General features: G+C 37.8%; 2 protein-coding genes across 2 annotated transcripts in view; one reads left to right on the top strand and one right to left on the bottom strand.

The window, feature by feature from the left end:
* Window positions 1–7313, top strand: part of MPG (N-methylpurine DNA glycosylase) — an 11969-nt gene extending 4656 nt beyond the window's left edge. The window contains exons 2-4 of the mRNA XM_072418892.1: window positions 829–1018; window positions 1243–1447; window positions 5838–7313. Coding sequence (XP_072274993.1) covers window positions 830–1018; window positions 1243–1447; window positions 5838–6235 — 792 coding nt within the window. The 5' untranslated portion in view covers window position 829 and the 3' untranslated portion in view covers window positions 6236–7313. The remainder of the gene's footprint in view (window positions 1–828; window positions 1019–1242; window positions 1448–5837) is intronic.
* Window positions 7314–9205: 1892 nt separating this feature from the next.
* Window positions 9206–22692, bottom strand: part of NPRL3 (NPR3 like, GATOR1 complex subunit) — a 29788-nt gene continuing 16301 nt past the window's right edge. The window contains exons 6-12 of the mRNA XM_072418891.1: window positions 21367–21504; window positions 18592–18748; window positions 18207–18313; window positions 17334–17463; window positions 15290–15476; window positions 13770–13962; window positions 9206–12244 (exon numbers count right to left, since the gene is read on the bottom strand). Coding sequence (XP_072274992.1) covers window positions 12079–12244; window positions 13770–13962; window positions 15290–15476; window positions 17334–17463; window positions 18207–18313; window positions 18592–18748; window positions 21367–21504 — 1078 coding nt within the window. The 3' untranslated portion in view covers window positions 9206–12078. The remainder of the gene's footprint in view (window positions 12245–13769; window positions 13963–15289; window positions 15477–17333; window positions 17464–18206; window positions 18314–18591; window positions 18749–21366; window positions 21505–22692) is intronic.

Here is a 22692-nt window from a genome sequence, read left to right on the forward strand (position 1 = left end):
GCAGTCCTCTGGATGACAGCTGAGCACAGAGCAGCCTCACTGAGATCCATGCAGAGGATTAGATCTGAGGATGGGAGGTGGGTGGGGGAGGCTCTGCAGCCGGGCGGAGCAACCAGCTAAAACCTTCTGGGGAGAACTGTGACAGCAGTTTGTTATGGTAAGGTCTAGTTTATATTTGGGGTATTTGTTTTAATTTTTTTTTTTTCTTTTTAGCAGCTTCCCTAGTTAAAACCACTACCATGTGAAAATTGCATTGATATCAATGTGCCAGTATACACGTAAGCTGTTCGGGGGTAGCATGGTTCAGCAGGGTGGTTGGGAAAACAATCCTGCATAATCTAAGAGCTTTCAAAGAGCTAACAACATTTACAACTTCCATTAAAAGTCATTGTAGGGGGTGTAAGGGTATATTTATTGCATGATTTGCAACACTTTACAAATGTTGCCTAGAAACTATTCCTGTACCCAGAGGCAGATCCCAGCCATAGAGGAGAGATTGTGTGATCAGGTAAACTTTCCAGTCCAACTGAATACATCTAGATTAATATATTTTTGTGATCCAATTTAAATCCAATGTTTGTCTTTCTATTTATTATTTGCTTCTGTGCTTGGGGTTACCAATCCTGAAACCACAAAATACATAAGCACTAAAGACTATTCCATAGAATCGGGGCAGCTCCTAGTACCCGGGGCTCCAAAAATACAAAGTACCTGTCGTAAATAAATTAATACTAATTTTAACTTTCAGTCATAAATTTCTTTCTTTCTTGTATTTTATTATTATTTTGTTTTTTAACAGCCCTGTTTTCTCTGTTTTATTTTCATCAGCATGGCTACTAAAAGAAGACAAAACCAGGCATTATCTAATCCAAAAATAGTTAAAAAAGATGAAAAACCTTCAATTCATAGACAAGAGGATTCTGTCTCTAGCAAATACTTCCTAATTGAAAAAAATCGTCTTTCATCCGACTTTTATGAAAGGCCCTGCATTGATTTGGCTAAATCTTTCTTAGGGAAGGTAATCATTTAGATATTATTTTATTTTATTTCTACAAAGTATAATTCCTATCACTGCACACAAAACTTGTTCATTTTTTTTTTTTTGTAAAGGAATTTAAAGGCATCCAAATCCTCTAAAATAGTTATACATACATTCAAAGGCTTCTGACAAACTTTTATTCTGCATTTTATTTACTGTCTGAAGCTAGATGTATTTCCTTGCTTGCAACTCTTTTTCATCAGATTTTGGTTCGTAAACTGCCAGATGGATCAGAGCTTCGTGGCAGGATTGTTGAGACCGAGTCCTATTTGGGAGGTGAAGATGAAGCTTCACATTCAAGAGGGGGCAAGCGGACAGAGAGAAATGTTGCAATGTACATGAAGCCTGGGACCATTTATGTGTATCAGATTTATGGCGTATACTTCTGTATGAATGTTTCCAGTAAGGGTAAGTTGTCTTTTGACTTTTTAGATTAAATTTAAATGGGAAAAAAAATAATCGACAGGAACATTTTTTTTCTAGTTCAGGTGGCTGGTTTCCAAATTTTATGAGTTGGTGTTACCACACCGCCCGCAGATCATCTACTTTCTGCAGCATCACCTGCATCCCTGTAACCGTAAATTTTCCATTCTCGGCATCCCCTGAACAGAAACCGAGGCTGTGCACAGCTGAAGGGGATTCTGGAGTAGGTGCTGCATCTACAGATTGTTCAGTCCTGTCCCGCCGTTGACTCTTTGGCCTTTTTAAACCAGACTTAGTTTTCTGGATCCTCAGTGCACTTCCTGTCTCTCTGCCAGCTAGTCGTCTGTTTGGATTTTCTGTTTGACCTCGGCTTGTTACCTGACTCTGCATGCCCTGACCTCGGCCAGTACAGCTACCTCGACTTGACTTGCTGTTTTCTGGCCTCATCACCATTCCCACGCTGAATCTCCTGAGCCATGTAACCCCCTGGTGGGGGAGCCTGTGGACTACGACCCGGTGACCCCCTGCAGCAAAGCAGTCCGGTGGCCACTAGCGTCACCGGCCCACCACTCCTTGCAGGCTGCGCTAGTAAAGATCCGGGGGTCACTTAGATTCCCCCCCTCAGGTAATCCTGTGTCACCTGCCGGAGAGTGGCAACCCATAACAGTTGGATACTACATATATATTATATAAAATACCTGCCAGCACAACAGGAGTAGTAAAAAAGAGGCCTTCTAAAAAGATGAGTTCATATACTTTTGTACGTTAAATACTTCGTATTACCATATCAAAGATCCTGGCTGGGCTTTTCCTGTAGTGCACACACACTCGCACTTATAGGCCTCACCTAGAGCAATGGTACAGTAGCCAATAAGGAATGTATAGGACCCACAGTCCCACTGCCAGTAAATTCTGACCCTGGTACATGGCATCCATTTCATCAGTTTTGTCTGGTCGCTGCAATAATTCACACACTTCCATACGTGTGGCCTCATTACTCACTGTGTTTTATTCCATGGGCTTGCATATCAATGCAGGATGTATAAGCTATTGGGAGGAATCACTGAAAGGGGCAGCAGGCAGATAACGCCATCCGATCAGAGATTTTTTGCTGTGATCAGACACAAGTGCGGGAAAAGTAAGTATGGAAAGTACTTAATGAACTGTAAGCCAATATTTGCCTACTCCTTCTTAAGGACACGACAATAGCCCTTGAACAGCAAACACAAACAAAATATAAATGAGATCACCCAGAACTTCTGTTCAGTTTATAGAAGTATTTCTTAATTATAGGTTTTCTGTGGAGATATAGAAGTATTTCTTAATTATAGGTTTTCTGTGGTGGCTAACAGTGACCCTGGATTGTATAAAACAAACTTGTACCAAATCTTAGGCAGTGAATACATAACTTTGGTCGATATTTTGGTAATGGGGGGAATGGGTGCAATATCACAGGGCTGTTAGTTGTTCTCCCATCAATCTCCCAGTGGGCGAAGAGACCACTACATCATTTTAAAAAAATCTTTAAAAGCTAGGCAGCTTTGCTATGCTGAGTTCTACTCAGTCATCCAGACTAGTTTATATTTCCAATGTTTTTGTTGAATTTTTTTACAAAATAAATTGACAAAGGAGAAAAAAGACATGGGCAACGGTAGCAACGGCACGGGCAACGGTAGAACATCAGACTAATTTAGATATTGTTGCTTGGTGGAATTGAAAATGACCTGTAGAAAATGAGCAATTTTTTGTACTCGGTGTTTCTAAACAAAATTTTTTTTTTCTGGAAAGTAACATATTTAAACAACAACAGAGTTAGGTGCTTCCGTCACTGTAATAGAAAACCTCATCATCATACTTGACATAAAGAGGAAATACTTCCACCCAACTGGGCAGTTGATTTTTAATGTTTGAGGAAAATGCATCCCTTTTGGTGAAGCAAATTCAATGTGCTGTCTCTTTCACTATACATACACTTAGAAACTGGGTAGGTTGTGTACCATCCTAGGTCTCCACTGTCTGGGTATAATAATCCAGAAATAATTAAACTAAACCTAGTCCAGGGGTTTGTTTGTAAAGATTACAAATCTTTTCTGTGTGGTAAGCACAACCTTTTGATTTTTGGCACTTGCAGTGAAACATTCTCTTTTTTTTGAACTAAGCATTTCTCAAAAAATCCTCTGGGAGGTAAATTTGTACTTCAGATGAGCCTATCACAGATCAAAGACCACATAAATATCTTGTCTGTTAGTACAGCTGTAAATGCTATCTTAATTACAGGATGAGACATGGTGATTTTACACAATTTTTGTCACTTGTTTGTCTTGCTTGCTTCTTTGTTTCTAAATGTGATAAGAATTAATAAAACATGATATAAAGGGCCTGATTTATTAACCTCCCTGGCGTTCTAATTATGTCCGTATTTTTATGCAAAAAGCGGTACATTGTGTTGCATGGCATAAAAATAATGAAACCTGTAAAATAACTGTACAGTAGCATGTATAATATATATATATATATATATATATAATTATATAAATATTATATGAAGATTTCTTTGTATTGGATAGCTATTTTGTATTGAATCCAATATAAAATGATTTGAATTTCCCGCCACGCCTCCCGCACGCACCAACGCACGCCCCGACGTCACCGGGGAAACCCCAGGAAAGGTCACTGCTTTAGCCGGCTGAAGATCGGAGGAAGAGGACCCGGCCTGAGGATGGACACGGACGGCCAGGACGCCGGAGGACGAAATGGGACCAGGTAAGTGGTTAATTTCTATGTTTTTAAGCTGCTGAGTGTGGCTTTTTGCATGTTTTTTGCAAGCCACACTCAGGAAAACCGCCAGGGAGGTTAACGCTCTGCAAGGCCGGGGAGGAAGCTGGGGAATCCCGCAAAACCTGGAATGGATCTGGTCCAGGATTCAAAACATTCAAATAGCAAATTACTTTTAAAAAAATCTATTTCAGTTTTGCTGGATCACCCCCTGCGCCGGGCCCTGACATCTTCCGGGTTCCTCACAGTCGAGAGGTCGGGTGATGTAGATGGGGAAAAAGATTGCCGATCTCACTGCGCATACGTGAGATTGGCATTTTTTTCTTCTATTAACCCCCCTGATCTATTAATCCTGAGTGTGACTTGTGGTGTATTTTCCATGCAAAAAGTGGTAATCCCGAGTCGCACTTGCGGTAGCTAAAAACATAAAAAAATCCCACTTAACTTCTTCCTTTGGCATCCCACGGCATCCTTCTTTTACCTGCAGGTCCTCAGGACACGTCTTCTTTCTTCGATCTTCAGCCGGCAAATGCAGGGACGTTCCCCTGGGTTTCCTGGTGACGTTGATGCATGCGTCTGTGTGGGCGGGAGGCGCGGCGAGAAATTCAAATAAATTTGTATTGGATTCAATACAAAATAGCTGTATTGAGTCCAATACAAAGAAATCTTTATATAATATATATATATATATTTATTTATATTATATATATATATATATATATATATATATTATACATGCTACTGTACAGTTATATTACAGGTTTTAGTATTCTTATACATCCTTGTTTTATTTAAAGTTTAATATTAAATTTATTAAATATTGGACATATTTTGGTGAGTTATGCCTAAGAATTATTGGCCTACAAAGTAATATAAATGTCCATGCAAAAAAAAAGTAACACTTTTTGCGTGAAAATACGGACAGAATTAGAATGCCAGGGGGTTAAGGAAAGGACTTGATTGGGTTTGATTTGCAAGCCAAAAGTATTTTTCAAAAGTTAAAGCGGACCTAAACTTTATACAGAAAAGGGTAGACAACATTTTTATTTAAAGTAAAAATGTTATTTATTTTTCTTTAAGTGCAACACACTTTTGAAAAAAAAAATCAGATCAGGGCATGTGCAGAAGGAGCAGCCAAGAGCCGCCGGGGATGTGTGGTGTTGGTATCCGGGGGGGTTTTCGCTGCTGCGATCAAGACAGAAAGGGGAGGTGCTGCACCCTTTTTCTTTGAATAAAAAGGTTGTCTACCCTTTTATATAATGTAAAGTTTAAATCCGCTTTAACTTTTGAAAAATACTTGTGGCTTGCCAATCAAACCCAACATTCGTACTGTGTCCTGCATGATAGGGGCACTTCCTATTGTCTGTCTTGTGGTGGTGGGACTCTCAGGAGGAATCTTAGCGATGGCATCCATTTGAGGGACCAGCTGGAGACATTGCAGTGATGAGGGACCCACACAGACTTAGCTGAGTAAAACTATACTGTAACAAGTAAAAAAAACAAAAAAAAACAAATGTGAATGGAGTGGGAGGGGGAAATAAAGTTCTACATGGAAATGTGTTTTACAAAACACAATATCATATTTTTGTTTTACCCACAGGAGATGGTGCAGCAGTTCTTTTACGATCTCTAGAGCCAGTACAAGGCTTGGATGAAATGAGAAGCTTAAGAAGTAGTGGAAGAAACGCATCAAAGTCATTAAAAGACAAAGAACTTTGTAATGGACCCTCCAAACTCTGTCAGGCCTTGAATATTGATAAGAGTTTTGACCGTCGAGATCTAACCAGTGACCAGAACATATGGTTAGAATCTGGATCAGAAGTCACAGAAGAAAACATTATATCTTGTGCACGAATTGGAATTGGTTATGCAGGAGAGTGGACGCACAAACCTCTGCGTTTTTATATTAAAGACAACCAGTATGTCAGTGTGCGGGATAAAGCAGCAGAGAGTAATCTGTCATCTGTTCATACAAGTTTACTTGTAGATAAAAAGTAAGGCGTATTTACTTGTGCCTTGAATAGAGATTGGTTTAGCAGAAGAATGGACACACATTACACTGAACGATGATAAGAAGTGTAGGCTCATATTGGAACTCTGATTTTGGACTTCTCTTTTGATAAAAAATGAAAATAGTCAAACAAAATTAAAGTTGGCTTTTATAGAATTTACAATAAACAGTGAAAAGATGATCTAATTTTAATATAGAAAACCCAGTTACTTTCCAAACGTGATTGATGAATTTAAAAAGGAAATGACTCTTCTGGGAGATTTTCTTTCACATTTATTGTGGGGTTTATACATTCAGAATAACAATTAGAACAGAGCAGCTTTTCCTTACCAGGGTTCCTCCAGAGCTTGCTAGGGGTTCCCTGAACTGTGGCTGAATGATTTCAGATTTGATGACAAATTTAGCTTGGACCAAAGCTATGTGAAAGGGCCAGCTGCATGATACTAATACATTTTTAGGTTGTCTATAAAGTTGCCATTTTGGCCACAACTGGGGGGGCGGCATTCCTTTTACTGACCACCAACATATAAGTTTGTTTCACACTGATTCCCAGTAATTTAGTTTTGGAAGGAGTTCCCCAAGACCTGAATATACTTTCAATGGAACCACAATAGTAAAAAGCATGATTCCAATTTGTTTACACTCAACTCTCCTTACTCCATTGCAGATGCTGGCATCTTCACCTTTTCCCTTTGCAATCTTTGTTCATTTTGAAAGAATTTGTGAAAAGTATATTAAATGGTGCAACTATTTTCATTTATTTATGTTTGTGGGACACCTACCAAAAATGTTGTTATGGAGTCTCTATTTTGTAAACTGCTAAAAACTTTTTTTTTCAGGGGACTAGCATTTCCAGAAGGAAAGTCTGCAATGACATGCTTTTGCCAAGCAAGCAATGTTATCGGTGAGAATCAGTGGTGTAATCAAGCATTGCTGTTTACCTTTTATTGTTTTTTTTTTAACTGGGTAAGGCTATGTATTATTACAATGATTCATTTGTTAAATACTTATACTAATTTATATTAATATACATGAACAGTTTTTAATTAAAAATTATTTTGTGGGTATTTGGTTTATTGGTACCAAAATCTTTAAATTCTGTTCTATAATTTGCCCAGCAGACAATATATTGCTAATTTAATGTATACATTTCCTAGCTATAAGTTAACCAAACCCATTCTTAAACCCAAACATCCACGGCTTGAGGGAATACACTTTCATCACCTGGGTGATTGATTTCTTCAATGTAATTTGCTATTTGTTAGCAAATGTTTTCAATCCCAGACTAGATCCATTTCCGGTTTGCTGGATCACCCAGCTTCACTGATGAAAGTGTATCCTCTCTTAGAGAGCTTTAATAAAACAGGACCACTGTATTTACTAACATTCCTATCGTTTGTTTTCCTTTTAGATCTTTGTCATGCTCCAGTAAAGTTATTTTTCATACCAGTGTTTAAAGTAAATGAGGATTATGTGGATTAAATCACACACACAAGCCTGTGCAGTTCAGAGTGTGGCAATAAACGGGAAAGATAACAATGCACAGGTAACATATGGCTAAGGATAACCATTCACGGGTAAAATATGGGTAATGATAACCATACACAGGTAACATATGGGTAATGATAACCATACTCAGGTAACATATGGTAATGATAACAATGCACAGGTAACACAAAATACACATTGGATGGTATGAGAGTAGAGCAGCTGAACAAGCCTACAGCACCATATCATGTAGAGCCAAGCATAGAATGTACAGCATGGTGTACAGAGGTACAGGGCTTTTCAAATGTATTCTTCCCCCTTGGTATTTGTATTTTGTGGGGGTTTACCAACATTACAATTGCAATACATGCCTACTACTTTGTATTGTATTGTGACACAAACAATTATTAACACAAAAAAGATAGAAATCATAGGTGTACAAAGATTTTTACTCCCCAGAGTCAATACTTTGTATTGCCACCTTTTGTTGCATTTACAGCTGTAACTTCTATGTGGTATGTCTCTGTTAGCTTAGCATATTTGGCTACTAGGGATTTCACCCATTCTTCATGTTAGATGGGTTACATTGCTGTACAGAAATAAATCATGAATCATGGATTCTCAAATGGATTGTGGTCTGGGTTATGACTAGGTAATTCCAACATACTTAGATGTTTTTCTTTATTAGACTCTAATGTAACTTTATCAGTATGTTTAGGGTCATTGTCCTGATGTAAGTTAAACCTTCATCTTTAAAAAAAAAAAAAAATGAAAGAGGTTTTCTTCAAAAACTTCCCTATATTTGGTGTCATCCATCTTTTCTGCAATCCTTACCATGATGGTCCCACAACCATGCTTGGTGATCTTGGGGTAATGAGAGGTGTTAACTTTGCAGCATACATGGGCTTTCCGAATATTAAACTGTTAATTTTAGGCTACCTACACAGGTCAGATGATTCGCAGCCGATGCGAGCTGTCCAGCTCATTTCAGAGGAGAATCTGACGTGTGTACAGAGGTTGTCAAACGTCAGTCTTGGATTCATCCTGACAGATCCATGAATGACCACAATGGAAGTAAAGGGAGGAGAGCACAATGGGGTGCCGCTCGCTAGATCTCCCTCCCGCCCCTCTCTATAGAGCAGAACAGCGGTGTACAGTGGTGGTTCATTCATTCATTTGTAGTAGTGCCATATGCTTTCCATTTTGTTATAATTGTTTAAAAGTGCTCTGTGGAATATTTAAAATATTTATGAAGGTTTCATAGAAAAGATAAATACATTTGCACTCACAACCTTTTAAAGGGTTTGTGTTTATATATATATATATATATATATATATATATATATATATATATTAAAAAATAAATTTTATTTTCATTCCACCTCAACAAATTAGACTGTGTTATGTTAATGACAGTCTGCATTATTTCAGGTTGTGTTGCCAAAAAACAGAATACTGAGAGAGATGAATACTTTTTCAAGGCACTTTAAATATTTTATACAACACAAAGTGGGGAAGTAAACAATGTAAAATTATACAGCAGAGTACAAAGTAAAAAGGTGTAAATTAGAGTTCATAATTCAGCCGACTGCCAACACAGTAGAGTGGGGTGGAGAAAAGAACATACAGCATTCACTAACATGGGGGACACTATGGAGGACTTTTATGCAGGACTTTTAGCGTACTAGGTATGTCAGACTGTATGCATTAAATTTAATTTGCCTGCTTTGCTGTACATTTAACTTTCTATAATTCTACAGCAGGAGTGCAAAACTCAAATCACATAAGGGGCTGAAATGTAAAACACAGGCTAAGTGGCAGGCTGAATGTTTTCTTAAGTTACATAGTTAGTAGAAGTATAGATCCCTCCTCACCCTGAGACACCCTATCACAGCCATCCTGGTGCATTAATCATCTTCTGATAATAACACGATTGTCTTTGTGAAGCATGAACATATATTCGCTTTCCCATCTTTCAATAAATTGTCTCCCTTCTGCATGAACTTTTCTCTTGTTGGACAATGTCAGGCTTTTCGATGTGGCAGTCACCAAGGGCCACATAAAACGGCCAGACGGGCCGGATTCGGCCTGTGGGCCATCGTTTTGACACCTGTGCTCTACACTGTACTCTATACTATTTATTCCACCATCGGCCCTCTTTGTATGCTTTGTTTCCTATTTTATACTATATGTTCCATATTGTGCCCTCTGGTCTAAATTCTCTGATCTAAATACTCTGCATATATTATGCAGTATTTTTTATTCTTTAGTCATCTTCATTCTGCTAATATCATAAAAATGGTCATATACAACCTTTCCAATGCATACTTCACACTGCAACACTCATTATGCATGATTTATGCTGTAAATGTTTCATATCATTCTACTCTGGGCATTTTTGTTGTTGGTAACACATTGTACAATTTGTACTACACACGTTCACATTTCGTATAAATGTCCCCCAGGATTATAAAATCCCACTCAGAGGTGTTTTATGCTTGCACACTGTATGCTGTGATTTGCATTCCACAACATCCAACTTAGTACACTGCCTATATAATTTTGTGCACTTGTCTTATACATTACATTCTGTCCACTATGTATACTGTGCTGTATACTGAAAATCTGAATGGACTTTTTTTGGAGAGAAATTACTTGTTTGCCTTTGACAACATTAACCTTAGATAAAGGCCTACTTAGATTTTTTTTCTAACAAACATGCAATTGTCAGTGACTGTTGCTTCTTTTTGCAAAACGTAAAATAAAGCCTTGTTTTTATTTATAGAGATTCCTAAATTCAGCCCACTCCTCCTCTAAAACCACCGTGATTTTCTGTTGTTCCCCATTGACTCCAATTCAGATTGTGCCTTAAATGTCCAAGCTTGAGTGAAAATCAAGCTACCCACATGTTTTGAGAGGAAACTCCATCTACAAAGTTTGTAGAATTTAAATATAAATATGGTCTAAGCCTCAATATCCTCATAGTGAATGTTTCAAGAAAAGAATCCTACACACACTTCAAAATTAAAAAATAATATTAATAAAAGCGGCTTTAAAACTTAATTTATTGTAATTACATGTTGGGGAACCAATTACATCACTGTTGGAGAGGATTCTTAGTATCGGCCAGCTCTCACAGCAAACTTTGGCAAGGCAAAAATAGAAGTTGTAAAATTAAGGCGTCTTATATATTTTATTTCTTTGAAACACATGTATAACATATGTGATTATTTTTATGTATAAGCACAAGGCACAATACATTTTCCAAGAACTTTTAAATTAGTAAAAGTGTATGGGGAATGTATGAGGAAAAATAAATTTACAACCGGTCATGGATAAAACTCTAGTGCTGCCATTGCTGGCCTTTTTATGAAAATCTAGTATTAAGTATGAGGAAAAGAATACTCCCCAATCTGGATTGACACTTTTTCACACTTTACAAAAATGTTAAAAAATTAAAGATTCCAAAAATGGTTCCTTGTGCATAAACATGTTTTCTAAGGTACTCTAACAATACCTTTGTATGTGGGAAAAGATCTTTGGGTATTTCTGTATGTGAATTCTGTAAAATAAAAATGTTGTAAATCACGCTGGAAAGTGCAGGTTCCTTCTGTTTAAGCTGAACACAGAAAATACATATTAATTGGAAAAAGTCAACTTAATGTCCTTTTAGGAGAAGGTGGGAAAATGACTTTATTCCTTTGTGGACCTAAACTGAAAAAAACCCAAAAAGTCATCAGGAAGTGGAGCTAATTGACAAAGGAGACATGCAAAGTCTCTGGACAGTTTTATCTCTACACTGCATGCCACATAAAGAGCGGGCCGCCAGGGACAATGTAAAACGCACACACAGCAGCTGCATGGTCACTATTTATCCAATGGCGGAGGAGGATTACTGTGGAATCCTCAAATAAGATGGAGGTTTCCTAAATCTGTGACAGATCCCTGGAGATGTCATTGCTTCAGGGGCCTGAACACAGTTAAACAGTTCAGTACTGCATTAGGACCAGGACACTTAGAATTGCTTCCAAGCTGCAGATAGTTTAATGATTAGATTTTTTTTGGTCTCCTATTCTAGGTACCTGAACTAAGCAGCTGACCAGGAACAAGAAAAGTTCTGATGCAGATCAGAAAAGTTATTGATTAATGTTTTCAGAAGGAGTTACAAAATTGTAGCTTCCATGCTTCCCTGGTGTAAGGTTTTCTTCGGATAATGAAGTGACCTAACCAATTCCAATTAGACATATTGACAAGTAAAGCTAGGGATTTTTTTTTTCACAAATGCTTCCATTAAATAAAATATGTACAAAAGTAAAAAAAAAAGTCAGTTATAACACACTTATTAAGGAATGACAGACTGAAAAACAGATATAACTGGATCTTCATGATTTGTTACTACTAACACACTCCGGAATTTATCAAACAGCATCAAGAGTTGTGAGCGTCGCATGTTCTCGTTGTACATAATCTCCTCAAGATGATGTCGGCCTCGGAAATAGTGTAATAACCTAGCATGTAAATGAAATAAAAAGATATAAGTACTTTTATTATACTTTCTTTGTTTTTTTAAAGGGCTTAAATCTTTCAGAGTTTCAGGCAATAGCCCAGATACCTGCAACTTAATGATAGTATGATAGAGGCTCTATACACTATTTACTAAATATCCGTATATCCAATACACACTACATGAGCAGAACCTTTTACTACAGTGGTCCCCAACCACTAATCTCACAAACTCTGGACCGCGCATGTGCGGGGAGCCATGTAACACTCAAACGGGAAGAAACTTCTCCCCAGAGTGACGTTATGTTGCCAGAACCTGCCCACTCTACCATGGCAGGTCTGAGCCTGCGATGGGAGAGTGGGCGGGTTCAGTCCAGAGACAACCTGCAATGCGTATGGCAGACTTGGTCCGTGGCTCTGGTCTTTCTCCCGACCCCACTGGGGGGTGCACTGGCCAGAGGCGCGGCCGCAAACTGGGGGTTGGGTATCCCTACTTTACTATATCTTACTAGGACAGGAAATGTTCAGGAGAGGTCAAGATAAACAAGTGCCCAGGTTCACATAACAAAGATTAAGGTAGGGAAGGGAAAGTCATTATGAACAAACAGAGTAAGATATTTCTGCAAAAAAAAGATGGACCTGAAAGAAAGCTCCCACTAGACCTATGAAGAAATCTCCGAAATGTAAGTCAATATTTCTGTAATGGCCCAAAAGGTTCAGGTTATTGGTAATGAAATATGTTCCATGAGCAACTAACTATAAGACGTTGCTTACTTTTGTCTAAAAGAGCCCTGATCCTTTGAACTATTTGTTTAGTAAACGTGGTCATTTATTTTTTATTAAACTTAAGTGATAAGAAAGAGACAGAAAGTAATTCGGAGAAAACAGAAGTATTCTTAAGGGTTCAAAAACACATCAAATTCTTCAGACTCAAAAAAAAAAAAAAAAACATTAAATGCATCATCCCTTATCATCTCTGTTGGGATGTGCTGTGAGAACAGCAGCAACTGCCAGAATTAAGGTCTTCCGTTACTTACGTCTTCCTTTATTTTGCTCAATTTCGGTTATAACAGCTCCTTTATATTGTGTAAAATGTGGGAGATCAGGATGCCTCTCATCTAGAAAAGTAATTATGGTGGATTTTCTGTTTTGAATAGAGTGTTTCAGTGTTTGCAGTGCATTCTAAGCAGTACCAGTTCTGCACTTGCTTATTGCAACAGCAGGCTAACATTGTAGACAGCAATAAATGTACGAGGAGAAGAGGTTAGTGATTTGCCCAGTCTCTACGTCATTCGGAAATGTCACAGTATTCCAGTTAAAACATTGAAGTACTAGACTATGCAGCTGCCGGTTGTAAGAGCAAATATAAAGTACAGTAATAATAAGTAACAAGTCATGTTTTCCTCACTAAAAGTTAATAAAAAGTTATAGACTTTCATAAACATATTTTTACTCATGAAACTAACACATGAAAATAATAACTATACTATACATTCCATTAATCTCTGTGGCACACCAGATCAGCTTTACCTTGCAAACATTTTAAGGTCCTCTGGATTTTGAGCAGCGGGGACACCGAGAATTGCTTCTCTCTCATTTTGAGATAAACTTGCTAGAAGATTCTCTGTGGCTCTTTTGTTGATTGGGGAGTCTCCTCCTGGCAGCAGCTCAGAGCTGGAGTTGTCCATGCTTGGACTGGTCAGCGTCATGTCATCACTACTAGCTGGTGGGGAATATCAAACAAATACTAATGTTTACTATCATTTTTACAACATACATTTTTTTTAAAACAAAGTAAATGGCGTAAAGCTAAATACAGTAAGAAGTTATCAAGCTTCGATAGGGAGGAGCACAAAAACTTGCTGGGATGCTCCAAGACATTTTACTCAAAACTAAGTTATCAATTTCAAAAACTATTTCAAATATATAATTATTCTTATTCAAAACATGCAAATGTGCCTTTATGTCACTTTGTACTATGAGGTATTTGTATTATATTAAATACTTTACTATACAGCCAACAAAAGTAAGTAATGGGTAAGTAGTAAACACATCTGGGTGTTATGTACTAGGTGTGCTTAGAACTCATCTGGTCATGTACAATAGTTACCATTCATAATAATAACAATCACTGGCCAAGTTTCGCTACAATACCAACACATATAGTACAAAGTGCCATTACAGCACAGAGTCTTTTAAGAATCTTGTACATGCTGTACATTCAGATCAGTTAGCAGTGGACCTTCTGCTAGCCCGAAGGGTACAGAACTCATCTTCTATAGTCACAATTTCACTTGCTGAGCTATGATGACAATACAGCTCCTCTAAAATCGTCACCCTAAGATGGGAAGTATGTTACTCCAGGTAAAAAATAAGATCACAAACTCCATCCATTGTTCTTGGGTTTAGATACACTTACTCTTATTACTGTCCATTTAAAAAGATACACAACAAAAACAAGTAGAGGTAGCACAAAGCTGATAAACATAAAAGCCTCTCAAATGCTCACTTCTCTACATACACACGTCAAATGGTTCTAGTCCGATAATCGTCTCAGAGCTGATATCAAAGGAGAATCTGGCATGTGTACAGCCCTCGTCGTCCAAACGACCATCCTGGAGGATCAACGGACCCTGAAGGATCGTAATGGAAGTGAAGGAGAGAGAGAGCAGTGGGGTGCCGCTCCGTCGTTCTCCCCCTCCCCTCTCCATAGAGCAGAATGGTGCTCATTCCAACATTGTGCAGTCATTTGTGGTGAATGAGCCTTTCCAACGACAATTATTGCACGTGTGTATGAAAGCCCCCTATTATATCTAGGGTCCAATCCTCTCGCTAACCTGAGATACAGGACGGAAGGAATCCACCCTTAAGCTAGTGAATAAAAAATCTCACAAATCTATACACATTAGCTGTTTGTTTTCCAGAACTACATATAAACCTTTTAACAATCTCTAAGCTCCTAGATATCCAAGCAATATACTTAGGAGAAAAAACTGACACAATAATACTGCAATAAACAAAAAAAAAAACAAAACAATTATCTGAATTACTTGGTGAGCCAATGCTTAATGCATTGGGTGTGCTGAGACTTCGTCCACCCACTCTGGCTGCAAAGGATGTGTCTTCATCTTTAGAGTTTGCATCTTCTTGGGGAGGAGCGAGCAGACAAACATATGTGTGTATTTGAATTAGAAGCCGATGCTGCAGCATCCAAACAACCATTTGTATTAGATGGGGCTGTGAATTGAAACAGTTGGGTTAAAACACCTCACATTAACTTTTTAGCTAGAAATACTACCTTCACTCTGCAGACTACCGGGCAGCTCTGACTGCGGATTCCCTGTGAGAAGACCCTATTGTGTATATTGGTACTCTGACTGCACCACTTTTTCATTCCTACTTTCTCCCCTTTATTCTTTCTTTTTCTCCTCTCCTTCTTTACTTATCTTTAAATCACAGCTCTCAATGGACTATTTAACCAACTAGTCCAACCAAAAAAAGAAATACTACCTATTGCATGTTTAAATCCTTTAAAGTGTCAAAGGTAAGTGAACAGATGAGGGGATAAGTACTCCAACTCTGTGGTGTTATGTTTGGCCAATCTCTGACAAGGTATTATTAAGCAACAAAGTCATTTGGAGTTCAATCCTCTCCTAGGGATTTTAGTGCTAGATGGCTAGAGTTAGTGTAGCTGTATTTATCATGAAAGATGCTATGAATGTAGGCAGCGTGGACACAGGGGATCCTTGTATTGTATGGTGCACTTTTTATCCTATTCAAGATTTGATATTACTGGCATGGTTCTGGATATATCAGTGTATTTATTCCTTTTATATAATCCTGCCATGGTAACCTGAACTGATATACAGTTAACAAGTTTCCTGAAGAAGAAAAGTTTGGTAATTGTGAAATGTGTCAAAAAGTACATGTAAGTGGAGGATATCCTACTGCCATGGAGTTTATTACAAATATTTCTCCGATACTGGACTCATGCCTCGTAAAGATATAATAGCTAATGACAATGATTGGTATGATTTGTCTTTGGATGTTTAGGTTTAAACCCATGGTGTGACAAATTGATATTATGAATACATTTTATTGCTATACTTTCATGACTGATATTTAAATAAAGTTATATGGTTTTATTTTACTATACCAGAATATATAAAATATTATAAACAGTCATTAAATGTGCCAATAATGATTGTCTGTAAATATTAGGCTAACTATGGATAGAACTGAATTGTAGGTAAGAAAACAGTCCTCATTGTACATGGTTATTGGATGGTTATTTCCAAAGTTTCCACAACTATTACCAAATGTAATTAAATAACTAATTAAATAACAATGTTTTGGTCTTTTTAATACTCTAATATATTTTTACCTTTTTTTAGTGTGTGTGTGTGTGTAATACATTTTGTATCCATCACCCTGTATTTGTACAGCATTATGGTTTTCTAAAAAAGAGAACATACATGGAGCTTGCTTTTAGTCTTACAGCCCCGATAAACAATTTCAAAATTTGGGATTAGGCAGAACATTATTGCAGAAAGGGACAAGTGATGTCCCTTCTGCAATTACCATTCTTACTTGCCTAATCTGTTCAAGAAAGTCCCTGAGCTGCACATGCTTATCATGGATCCTGCAGTTGCTGGGACTGAACACCCATGCAGGTCAACCTGGCCTGGCCGATCAAGGTGGTGGTGCCCACTATAGAACAAGGACAGCAATTATTCAGGTAAGGTTATTTTGTTACAGATGGGACATTGCCTGTCCCTTCTGCAATAAAGGACCTGCCTGGTCACATTTTTTTTAAAGTTTGGGTTTAGCTCTGCTTTAAACACATACTTAACATAATAAAATGTAAATGAAACACTAAATATTTAAATAAAGAGACAAGCTCCTGTTAACTAGGCTTGGGTGGTCAGCTGCTGGGAAAAAGACCCTTAGGTATCCTAAATAATAATAAATGTTTTTTTATTTACATAGCTTGAAGCAGTCATGTATAAATGCATCTTAAAATAATGTATAGACGTACGCCACTTGGTAATTAAAGTAAGTAAAATATTTCAAGGAATGAAAATGGAGCTTTACCTCCTGTCCAGGTGGTGATAAGGGGTTTTTAAACTCTGCTAAGGAAACTGGCAATGAAAATTTAGCAAGAACTGAAGGAAGATCATGTCCTGGAAACTGACATGAAAACTGATCAGCCAATGGAGAATATCTAGAAGATAGAAAATTAAGGTACACTCGTTACAATATGACATGTAAACAGGCATAGCTCAACAAAGCTGTTTGTTTTTTATTTTACTAAAAGTTATTATTATGCCAAAACTTTTTTATTTATATATAATATAAATATTATACAATATATAATATAAAAGAGGAGGAACAATAAATGTAGCTGCTGCTTGTATGGGTAAGATGTTTTATGACCAGCATGAGAAAAAAGACTTTGCGTAGCTTTGGGTAGCAAATTCTGTTCCCCCACTTGGTTTTCTTTCCATGTACGCATATGTACAAACAAGCTACTCTTCACCTAAAGGGGACTTATTATCAAATTTTTAACATAATGTAAAAAGGTGTTTTTTCCAAATTGACTGTTAAAAGTTTTTTTAAAACCTGATATTTTAAAAGTGATTTTTTTAAAGTTCCACTATAAAGTAAAGTAGTATAGTGTATAGTGGTTTCAAAACATACTGTTCTGAAGCCAGATAATATATATACATATCCCAGCAATGACATCACAGGGTATCTGTTTATTTCCAAACAATGCAGGCAGATTTTGGCTGGTGGAAGGAGCAAGGGGGACGCGGTACATAAAGTAAATTCATAAGGTCTGTGAAATAGTTTTAGTGTTTATGCTTCTTTGGCTTCAAAAGGTAAAACAAAGGCCTAGTTTTGTTCAAAACAAAAGGCAAATATACCAGATTTTGTTAACATATGTAATCCAAAACATAAACTTACAGACCAACGTTTGCATTTGGTGACAACATGTAAACATTATTCTCACAAAGTGGATAAATGATGATCGCTTTTCCCCAGTATACCAAGTGTGCAGCAAGCTGGAACACCTAAAGGAGATGACACATGTTTAGGGACTGCTCTTGCACAGTCTTTGTTGTATTATAAATGTACAAAAGGGCATTGTGTATATATATATATATATATATATATATATATATATATATATATATATATATAAGGATGAGTTCAGCAATGGCAGCCTACATAAACTTTCAGTATAGGTCCTCTGTAATGCAAGCGACAAAAAAAATCTATATTTCAGCATAAGTTACAATAAATATCTTTTCTGCATGCAGAAAAAGTTTAGAATGAATCTGAAAGGCACCTGCAGCAAGGCGAGGTCAGCATCTTGAGCCAGTTGCTGGAGATTCTTTACAGCGGTTGCAGACTTAATAATTCTCACTAAAGCTGGGGAGCAATCCAGTGGAAGATCTTTTAATAAACTTTTTTCATCCTTAAGTAGCAGAAGAGCATGATATGGGCTGAAAGAAAAAAAAAAAACACAAATATTCAGACTCCACTGAGAAAAAAAAATATTACTATCTATCCAACAAGTACTGTCCGTGCCTAAAGGCATAGAGGCATAACAGAGAAAAATAAATCTCAAGAAAAGAAAAGTTCTTTCATGAAATGTAGAAATAATAGAAAAACATAGGAAAGCTCAAAACAAAAATAACTATTGAAAATACAGACTTTATGAGTACATTTTCAGAGAGCTAAATTAATAAGCAATAGGAAGGGCAATAAAGTGTAAGCGGCAGATGAAAAATATATACTACGAGGCTGTAATGTACACTACTGCAACAAAGATGTTTGAATAGTAGAAACTTTATTTTACAGTAGCAAAAGCTGGATAGGATGTTGTTATTGCGTCCTTACACCTTAAAGCAGGGGTGTCAAATTCAAATAACATAGGAGGCTGAAATCTAAACCACAGCCTAAGTGGTGGGCTAAATTTTTTTATTAACATACATAGTGTTAGTAGAAGTATAGATCCTTCCTCACCCTGAGACACCATATCAAACACAGGACACAAGACATGCTTTCCTATATTTCATTTACCCCCTTGGCAGTAATCCCGAGTGTGGCTCAGGGTTAAATTTCCTTACAAATAACAAATAAATTTCATTACAAATAATAAATACAAGTAAGTATTGAGGACTTACCCGCAAGCCCGCCGCGTCCTCTGGGGTTGCCGGCCTGGAATCTGTGTCCCCTTGGCAATGCCCGGAATCTGTGTCCCCCTGGCCTTGCATCCCCAGCGTGTGAATGTTGGGGATGGGAGGCCATGGGATGCAGATGCTGGGCTGGGATGCAGATGCTGGGCTGGCATGCAACGTGAGTACGTGTGGGCAGCATGCGCTGGGGGCCGGACTGGCGAGAAATTTAAAATAATGTACCGATTTACCATTTAAAAGTAATAAAATAATCATACAGCCAGGGAGGTTAAATTGTCTCCCTTTTGCATCAACTTTTCTCCTGTTGGACATTTTGGGAGTGATTGCTTGTTTGTTCTTAGCAGAATTTTCTGAGGTCAGTGTACCTGATCTAACCTGGCCTGTCTATGTGAGGGGAGCCAGTGACTGTGCTGAGGTGGAGGCCGGTGTCTCTGGAGACATTGCTAATGTATCATCCCACTGAGATTCCATACCTGGAGCAGCAGCAGCATACTACTGGCAGCAGGATCGGACACAAGCGTGCTTCGTGCTGGGTCTCCCCAGGAGTGTGAAGAAGCAACTTGGGGTCCTTCTGATTGCACCGTGGTCAGGCACTTGTGTGTACCGCCCTGCTTCTACCTAGCTTTCTGGGACTGGGTCCTCCGGCCTGCAAATGGCAGGCGCTTGGATGCGGCAGTCACCGCGGGCCATATAAAGTGGGCAGACATGCCTGATTTGGCCTGCAGACCTTGTGTTTGACACATGTGCCTTAACGGAAAAGTCTACTTTTAGAAAATGTCTCCCTACTGTAGGATGAATAAGTAGGTATTTAACGTTGCTCAACCAGCACACAGCCTTGTTACTAGTTTAGGTTGAACAAGGGAGACATCAATGACATCAGGTGTACGTTTTGCATAATAGTTGAAAGGTCACAAGCCAAGCTGGCTCTGATCTTTAGATATCACAGATGCTCAAGGGCAGTTGATTTGTCACAATGAAAAGACATTGCAATAACTTACCAGTGTGACATCTATGCCCTACAGAACAAATTTTTCTGCAAAGTCTGAACTAGGAAAGGTTTATGAATTTGTCATTTAAAACCAGTGTCTTCTATGAAACACATGGGGGGCTCATTGCTATACACCTTTTAGTCTGGTTAATTCACTAGCCAACTGGGTTTAAAAAAATGTTCACCAGCCTTTTTATTACATCTTAATGAGTAGCCCCAGAACCTCTATAATAGATCTTTGGTGAAGTATTTGGTGACAGCGCCAAGGCCTGTGTCCCCAGACTATGGAAGAAAACAACTCCCCCAACCTAGGTATGTGGATGCGCAAGGAGAACGGGATACAGAATTTGGAGGATCTGACTGCCGAGGTATATGATAGATCCCAAAGGTTCTTAGACACATGGGCTCCCTGGATCATGTTCCAGGAAAAGGTGGAATATAAGGCATTTCTAGAACCCCAGGAGGTCCCCCAGGACGGTTGAATCAGTGACATGCTCAGGTGATTTTGTACTCTGGGTGGTGAAATGGTATTACAGTGATAACAATGTTATTTGTTGATATTGCTAAAAATGAGATTATTCTTGTGTGATGGACATGCTCTGTTTTGTATCCGATTTTGGTTTGTTGTAAAGTTTCTTATTGGAAATGTTTTTTCAAAAAAAAAAATAAAAAAAAATAAAGTGTTAAAAAAAATGTTCAGTAATGGCTGAACAGCTTTCATTTTTGTTATAACAAATGTATATACAGTGAACTATCCTAATCCTGTAAATAAATGGAAGAAACTACATAAAGTCATTAGTGAGACTCACAAATCACTTCCACATCAGGCAACTTGCTTTTTAGCTATCTTGCTATCAAAGTATGTCAGCATTTGAAAGGTAAAGTGCACTAGAAAAAGTTACAACAAAATGATAAGTATTACCAAGTATCTTACCGTATAGATTTTAAACTTCTCTCAATTGCTTCTGGTGGGATAAAGCTTGCTCCAACACAGTGAATCTTATGTGGCAAACAAAAGCTGACTTCCAGCCAGTTATTAATATGAAGTCGTACCACACCAGTTGTGCAAAGGCTGCAACAACACAAAATACACATCAGCTTCTGTGACACCTAAAATAATCATGTCTATATCAAAAGTTGTTATTTTTACACTAGTATATGTAAAGAATTTCACAAGTTGTATTTATAATTAACAGAAATATCCACACAGCACTGTGAAGAATATTAATATTATTATTAATAAACAGGATTTATATAGCACCAACATAATATGCACCACTGTACAATAAATAGGGGTTGCAAATGACGGATAGATACAGACAGTGACACAGGAGAAGAGGACCCTGTCCTGCACACAGTAGGAGGGGATATGGATTATTTGGTAAGTAATGAGGGTTTCAACAGACAGAAGAAGATGTGTAGACAAGTTTGAAAGTATGGGATTTAATGACTTCTTTAAACAGCAGAAAGTAGGAAAAGGCCGGACAGGACAAGGAAGATCATTCCAGAGTTGGGGTCAGCTCTAGAAAAGGAGCTCTTGGAGCCGTGCATGTGATGAGGTTATGAGTGAGGAAGTCATTAGTAGGTCATTGGAGGAGCGAACAGAGCAGTTAGGGGAGTATTTTTCTATCGGGTCAGAAATGTAAGTGGGACAAGAACTGTGCAGGGATTTGAAAGCAAAGCACAGGAGCTTGGATTTGATGCAAAGGTGAATTGGAAGCCAATGAAGAGAACTACAAGGAGATCCAGAAGAAGAGGACCAGAGGGAAGGATGGATGAATCTGGCTGCAGCATTCATGATAGATTGTAGAGGAGAGAGTCGGGTTAGTGGAATACCAGTAAAGATGAAGATATATAGTTAAAACAAGAGCAAACACATCCTCTCCCATCATATGTCATATACCTTAATATACTTCAAGAATGCCAAGCTTTTTTGTTAATAGCATGAAGTGTATTTATCCAGAACATCAAAGGAAACGTTATTCTGTTACAGTCAAAAACCAAAACAAAAACATATACACATAGGATGCCAATATTGTTAAAAAGTATAAAAAGTAAAACTGAATAGCAAATGGTAAATATAATATTACTCATAATACCCCCATATCAATTAACAATCTTGGGATTTAATATGGATATGGTTGGTTTGAGATATCATAGGATAATATCTCAATTTTCAGTGATTTTTTATCCCCTGCAAAAACAAGCTTCTTAATTGTGCAGTCTTTTGCTTTACCTAGACAATGAAAATTGCTATGTT

This window comes from Pyxicephalus adspersus, chromosome 7 (assembly GCF_032062135.1).
Source record: "Pyxicephalus adspersus chromosome 7, UCB_Pads_2.0, whole genome shotgun sequence".
Classification (NCBI taxonomy): Eukaryota; Metazoa; Chordata; class Amphibia; order Anura; family Pyxicephalidae; genus Pyxicephalus; species Pyxicephalus adspersus.